Source organism: Arachis hypogaea, chromosome 4, assembly GCF_003086295.3.
Source record: "Arachis hypogaea cultivar Tifrunner chromosome 4, arahy.Tifrunner.gnm2.J5K5, whole genome shotgun sequence".
NCBI classification, from domain to species: domain Eukaryota; kingdom Viridiplantae; phylum Streptophyta; class Magnoliopsida; order Fabales; family Fabaceae; genus Arachis; species Arachis hypogaea.
Window position 1 is genome coordinate 42,464,900 of NC_092039.1, and position 7,944 is coordinate 42,472,843.

At 32.4% G+C, this 7,944-nt stretch overlaps 1 protein-coding gene across 1 annotated transcript; it reads right to left on the reverse strand.

The window, feature by feature from the left end:
* Positions 1-547: 547 nt before the first annotated feature.
* LOC112796725 (uncharacterized) lies at positions 548-4,287 on the reverse strand. The gene is made up of 9 exons (XM_025839308.2): positions 4,273-4,287; positions 3,852-3,881; positions 3,623-3,750; positions 2,796-2,895; positions 2,669-2,699; positions 1,745-1,976; positions 1,562-1,667; positions 776-1,478; positions 548-592 (listed from the first exon to the last, which is right to left on the reverse strand). Exons 1-8 carry the CDS (start codon positions 4,285-4,287, stop codon positions 915-917), a joined length of 1,206 nt encoding a protein of 401 aa, XP_025695093.2. The 3' UTR covers positions 548-592; positions 776-914.
* Between the last annotated feature and the right edge of the window lie 3,657 nt (positions 4,288-7,944).

The following is a 7,944-nucleotide window of genomic DNA, read 5'->3' on the forward strand; positions in this document are numbered from 1 at the left end:
ATAGATTCATGAAGAAACAAAATAAAAAAATAAAATACATTATAAAAATAAAGGAAAACTTCATGAAGAAACTTAAGTAACCATGAATAAAATCCAACTCCTATGGCATAGCCATACAGCACAATATCAATGAAAATGTAATTTAATTTATAGTTAATAAAACATCTATACATACCTATGGCATCAACAGTCCAATAATGTTTAGATTCACGTCCACGTTTACGTTTAGGTTCGGATGGATGCTCAGATATAATTGCAGCAACTGATGATGGCTCAGAAGAATTTGAAGCTGCCGACTTGTCCCGGGAGGAACTTGCAGCTGCTGCCGACTTGTCTTTAGAGGAACTTGAAGCTGTCGACTTGTCCCGAAAGGAACTTGCAGCTGCTGCCGACTTGTCCCGAGAGGAACTTGCAGCTGCTGACTTATCCCGGGAGGAATTTGAAGCTGCCGACTTGTCCCGAAAGGAACTTGCAGCTGCTGCAGACTTGACTTGTGATGTATTTGCAGCTGCTGTGGACTTGTCTTGTGAAGAATTTGCAGCTGCGACTGCTGCTTTAAGTAGATTCTTGTACCTCTTTTGCTTTGGCATATCTGCATAATGGATCAAATCAATAATTAATAAATATAGAATAATTAATAATGGATCAAATCACAAGATTTTCATTTCTGTCCTTTTTATTTTTTAGATAAATAATAGTTGGAAATAAAATAATTAATAAGTATAGATAAAATGTGAATTATAACTAAATGAAAACTTAAATATAAATTTCATACCATAAATTAATTTAACCTACTAACTATTCCGACATGTGTTCGTCTTCTCCAATGTCATCATCTAGTAGTTCATCATCTACCTCATCTCTTAACAATGATAGATTATCACCATTTTCAAATAAAGAATCCAAGTTTTGCTCTAACCATGGCTCATTCTCGCATGCTTCTTCATCTTCATTTCCCCCATATCATATGAGTCTCTTGGCTTCAAATGCACGACAACACTCCAATCTTTATTCACTTCATCATTGACAAAATACACCATTCGAGCTTGTGAGGCTTCAATATATGGATCATCCTCCTCTCGGTCACCACTGTGTATTACTCGTGAAAAATTAACAGAAGTAAAACCCCAACTATCCTTTCTACAGCCCCATTCTCTAGTGGTGTCAGCCCATTTACATTTGAATAAAGTAACCTGAAATCGGCCATTGTAGTTTAGTTCTATAATATCTTCTAATTTGCCATAATATGACAAATCAGCATTCCTAACATTAGCATCACTAGCGCTAGCAACACAAGGAGTTGAAGACATTAAGAAAACTCCACTATTCTGGGTTTTTAACCCATTGTCTCGATTGGTAGTTCGAAAGGAGAACCCATTGATACTAAATGTAGAAAACCTCTTGGCATATCGTGATGGACCCCTTGCTAAGTATCTCAAATCCTCATGCATAGTATTCATAACGTCTGGGTTCATAAGCTATTATGATAGAACAACATATTAGTTATTATATCCACAAATACTGCTCAATATTAGCAAAAAATGATCACTTTTCTATTTACCTGCGTAGGAAACCAAGTAACAAAATCTTTATTGACTCTTTTTTCTATCTCTACATTTGATGGCCTTCTACCCTTAGATCTTCTTCGTATAAAATCTTTGAAGTCACTGTCAGATATGGACTCTAACTAAACAACTATTTTCAAGTAAATAAAAAACATGTACGCAAATCCTTAAGTACTTACTCAATGAACGGTTTGACATATGGACAATTTAGAACCACATAGCGATGTGCTTGTTTTTTTTCCATAGGTGACAACTCAAATACTGTGAAAGCTCCCTTAGAGTTACCCATTTGTGGAAAAAGCGAATCAACATGTTTATTGTAATTACCATCCGGACGGTCATCAACACGTGGTGGCCTATTAAATCTTGTCTCAATCCCTTCTAAGTATCGAGGGCAAAATGTAAGAGCTTCTTCAGCCACATATCCAAATATTCATCCAAATATTTTTTTCCCTAGTTTCCCTACTAGGGTATATGTCACTACAGTTGAAAGTTCATAAACTAGATATTAGGAAGGGTAAGTTATCTACAGTTGAAAGTCCTGGAATAGCATCTTGTAAAAGCAGTATCCCTCTAACTATATATATAATATAATTCACTTCATTCATGAAAAGATTCACCGTTATGCCACGCACTGATGAAGTAATATTCCAAGTTTCTATTTCTATATTAAACTTACGCTAAGGACTAGTGCTTTTTATTAGTTCATGCGTGTATCTTCATGGATTACTATATTTTGTTAGTGAATTAATTAATCTTTTATATATTTTATTAGGACTTATAACTATGATAAATAATTTTTTTCTATATATTATATCGACCTCTCTTTAGATAAATTAAAGTAATCTAAATTTTTTAGTATTAATTATCTTGGCTCCTCCCTTAATTTATATATGCAAGTAGCAATGCAAGTACATCAAAATTTACATGATACATACCTGATGAAAGGAAAACTACTCCATGTTCTCCATATCAATTATTTTTGCCTTAAATTTGTTTATTATATGATGAAAAAGAAGACTTTGTATGTATACATATATAATATATTATTTATACATAGGAACCAATAGTGTCTCACATGGGACCATGCTAGAAAATATCACGATTAATATCAAAATTCCCCCCAAAGACCAACTGTACCAATATAACAATGCTAGGAAATATAGCAGTAATTCCATTCATAGAGAAAAAAAATACACACGATAAAGGCTTATTGTATACATTTCATACAACACCAAATATAAACAGGAAGTGAGGGAGAGCATACAGTGGCAGTGGATGTCTGAATTTGAAGCCATCTAACTGAATTGGCAAGGCTAGGTTGTTGACCCTGTGTTCATAAAAATAAAATATAGATAATTATTACAGAGAAAAGTAAAATGGCGTGCGCAAAGAGAGAAAAGATAAAGAAAGAAAAAAAATAAATTGGCACACATACATAAATACACATGTACGCACACAATTCTAGAGCTTAATGCAACTTGAAAATTAGAGAATGAATTGTGTGCATGAGAGATAACTAACTATTAGCTTGCAAAATCCCATCAACATCAATAGTACACCATTGCAGCAAACACTAAATTATGCAAATGTGACCATGTAAAAAAGGATGTGAGTTACAAGGAAATATACAGAATAACCACACCAGTGCAGGACAACAGGTTAGACTCATTTCAAGTGACTGGTTTTGATTTAATAAAGAAATAACCCCTGAATATACTTTTAAAAGAAAGATGTGATACAAAACCCAACCCTAACCTTTTATAAATTATTTGGGCTAATAGCCCACTAATAATAATTTATAATCTAACGACCAGCAAGCAGGATTACATGGAAGAGGGATATAAATCCACAAAGCAACCTAAATATGTGACTTAAGTCTCGTGTAGGATCTTCTCCGTTCACAGTTTCATAAAACAAGGCCAATATCAATTAATTATTCAGTAGGGGGAAAAAAATCAATGAGACTATTACCCTTATATTGAGCACAACCAAAATACAATACATGCAAGAATGAAAGACAAACTTAAATTGTCAAAAAGCAGTGATTTATATACCTTGTAGATAGCTTCAGATTTGCTTTTGCAAATAAATGCAAACTAACAACATCAGACTGAAGATCCAAATCACTAGAACTTGAAATTGTTGCATGTAGATCTCCACTTACAGGACTCAAAATCTTAATCTGTACATGTAGAGAGAGAGAGAGAGAGAGAGGTACATCAACATTTAAATCAAACTTGTTCTGTAGTCACCAAAAATAAAAATACCACAGCCTTTTCTTACCTGGCCATTTTTCCTAGCTACAGCTAATATCTGCAACAACAGCAACAAAAAAAAGAAAAAGGAGATAAGAAAACAATGAGAATCCAGCTTTCTGTTTCATATCTTCATTGTCAAACTCAAAAGAAAATTCTACCAAACAGATAGGACAGAAACAATGATTAAGATAGTGAATGCTATGTAGTTTAGTGCCAAAAAAACCAAAGCATCTTCGTATTAAAGAGAGAATGCCAAAGTGGAGTTGTCTTTGGATAGTACGCTCTAGAATAATAATCAAGTGACATTATCAAATCACAAAATCCATGTTGACAAAACTTCCCTTACTACAAAAATAATGAACATTTGACAAGCTCATGTAATGGAATAGACCATGATACATAAACTGAAAGAGAAACAAACCAACGCAACAAGGTAAAAAACTTACACGTAAAGATCTCATTTCTAGTATTTGTAAGAGCACTTAAGGAAACAAGAATACTATCTTAATTTCCAAAATCAAGCTAAATGCAAGATAAATACTAAAAATAAAGAATAGATTGTTGCAACAGTGAAGTAAACATTTAATTCAAACACTTGAAGAAGCAAACCAATGACAATTGCTGGAGAACAGCAGCAAAAATCAGATACAAGGTAAGCAATTTTTGGTTAGTTAAAGCAACAAAAATCAGATACAACAAAAAACCTGTTTCACATGAAAAATTATCTCCAACAAATTCATGTTAGTTAAAGCAAGTTAGTCAGTTATCTAAATAATCAAACAACTGGTTTACATAAGAACACAAAGATGCACTATCTGTTTTCAATTAATTCTTATTTCTTCATTCCTTGGTCAAATGCAAAATCTGGTGGCGCCTATTTGAATAATTGATTAAAAACCAGCTGAAAGTCTCAAAAACAAGTATGACAAGTGAGTTTAATAGTCAATATAGGGTATCCGAAGACATGTAAAATTGAAACTGAAAGTTTAAATATAAAAATGGGTCAGCAAAAACAAGCTATGTGAATTAAAAAGAGGCCTAACATGTGAATAAGGAATAGAATATACTAAAAATCTGACTGGTGATTGAGAACATTTAAAAATGGAGTGCTTTGAAAACTATTTTAATCCAGAAACTGCGCCTTAAAAATTGAACCAGCAAACAAGAAAAAACAAAAGCAGAACGCAATTAAAAAAAACTAGACAAGCCATATAAGAAAAACTGTACAATCACACAATAAACAAATAAAAAATTCACGCAACAGCAAGAGAAGCATAACAATTCATAAACCAAAAACCTAGACAAGCCACCACAAAGCTTACAAACCAACTAAAAGAAGAATGACAAGAAGCATATACCATCATACGAAGCTTTCAGATTCAAACTCATGCTCAATCCACACAAGAAAATGACACCCATACTTCCAAAACCAATAAAATAAATAAATAAAAATCATTCAGCAATAAGAGTAACACCTTAGCAATTGCTTTGGGTGGATATTCTGCTCCAAGTTTTGGATCAACACACTTCTTGACTTTATCCTCGCTAAGTATTGGTGTAGCCTGAAATACAAGTTGCTATGATAACCTAAATTGGAAGATATATAAAATTTAATACATCTCAATTAACAAACCCAAACTTGTCTAAATCAGAATCAGATACAGATGCAAATTTAAACAAGTCAGAACACTAAATACTTGAATCAACATAACAAAACCAGTTCAGATAAGTCCTGAATTGAGTTTCAAGAAAATTGAAGATCAAGTAAACACATATTATTTACATAAACAACATAGTAGTTCATTTTCCTACTCTACATTTTTCCCCCTTTAAGACATAACTATGGCCTGTACCAAGGGAAATAATTTAGTTTAAATTGTTCAATTAAATATCTTATAGGAGTGGAAGATAAGATTGCCATTTCATGAATCTTCAGTGTATTTATCTTAGATTTTTTTCCCTTCCCTCGCTTTTGGATTTCGTGTGTGCAAACTGAAGTTGAGTGTGCTTGGAAGTTGAGTGAATTTGAAGATGTTCATCTTCATTACCACGAATACTATGCAGGGAAAGAGTGGAACAAAAACTAATAACTTTATGAAACTTGTTCACCGGAGATGGCAATTTAGGCACCCTCCTCCAGCTACATCTCCCAGAATCAGTGTCAATATTAATTACAGATGAATGACTAGAAGAGGGACAACAGCTATGTCTTACATGTATAAATCTTGTCTAAATCAGATAATTTAACAAAAATTAAGCCACTGTTTTATAAGATAATTTAACAAACCCAAACTTGTCTAAATCAGAATCAGATACAGATGCAAATTTAAACAAGTCAGAACACTAAATACTTGAATCAACATAACAAAACCAGTTCAGATAAGAAGTGGTCTTTAATCAACATAACCAGTTCAGAACACTAGACATTGGCACTAGATCTGAGATCGGGAAGAGAGAAAGAGAGAGAGATGAGGGTGTAAGGTTACGAAAATAACTTTGCTGGCTTTGCAAGCAGTGTCGATGGCAGATGTGAGGAAGGAAGATCCAAGATCCAAGATCCAAGATCTGAGATCGTCGACTGGTTGAACACAAGATCCGATCGGCGTCAATCACTCCCGCACCAACGTCAATCGAATGCTTCAACACAAGACCCGATCGCGGAGCTGCAGAGAAACAAAAACCCCCAAAAATCAGCAACAAAATAATTTTGAAACCAAAACCCGAGCAAAAACGAAGAAATCAGTAACTGACGGAGAGGGAGAGGTACCTAGAGAACTTGAGAGTGAGCTGCAGAGAAACAAATCAGTAACTGGCGGAGAGGGAGAGGTACCTAGAGAAATCGTAACCGGCGGAGAAAGAGAAGCCCGAGAGGGAAGAATGGCGTTGTCGGAGCACGGAGGAGACGAAGGAGAGAGAAGGGAGATCAAGAGCGCCGAAATGTGTTTCGTTTAATGAGGCTAGGGTTGCAATTCTATTGTTTTATATACGCGTGAAAACGGCGGTTCAAAACCGCCATAATCACCAGAACCGCCACAATACACAAAATTAATTATGGCAGCAACCAAACATGCCATAAAAACCGGGTATTACGGCGGTTCTTTAAAACCGCCGTAATATCAATGCCATTTTAAACTCTTTTTTTTGTAGTGTTGACTTTGTGTCATGAGATACCACATAAAAAGTGGCATTGAATCTGTATTCCTTTATATTAGAAGAATGTAGTACACTTAAAATTCAAAATATTACTAAATATAATTGAGGATTCTATATTCATGATCTAACTTGATTATTCTCAAAAAATGTTGTTAGTGAACCAAATTTAATTTGAAAAAAAAATTACTCTTTTAATTAATAAGTACTGTTATGAAACATTTAATAAATGCTTGAATGAGATCTTTTTTTTTACACATAATAAAAATTTGTCTTTCGAACAAAAATTATTGTATTTGATGGCCAAATCGACTTCGATTTTTAAATAATTAATATCACTTCTATTTATATTGTAAGAAACGATTTTCTTTTTGTGGAAAAAGAATGTATTAATAATTATTATTTTACGTATAAACAATTCGAGATTTTAAATACATATTCTTTCTATCATTCCACAAGAGTTAGGTCAAAATATTGTACATTCAATTATGTAGTATTTATCATCTTATCTTTTGTAGTGTTTGTAGGTGTTTAAACTAACAAAAATATGAAACTGTTTATAGATATAAATACAACTACGTATTTCAACTCAAAAATAGATAAAATATATTAATAAGGTTCAACAAATAATAACGTTGGTCATATTATTTTAATTCTAGTAATGAATATGATACTAAAATATAAAATAATTTTAAATAGATATTGATAAAAACAGTTCTTTACAAATAATTTTATTTTTATAATAATAAAAAAAGTAATTCAATGAAAAATTTTATTTAATATTAGATTGTACTTGATCAAATCAATTTTAATATAAGAGTAAGAGAATTTAAAAATTTTATTCATAATGTCTACAAATTCTACTATTAATGTTATTTAAAAAAAATTTAAAAAGATATGATTTTAATATAAATATTTTAATTTAATCATAAATTATATATTATTATTAATGAATAATTATTATATTT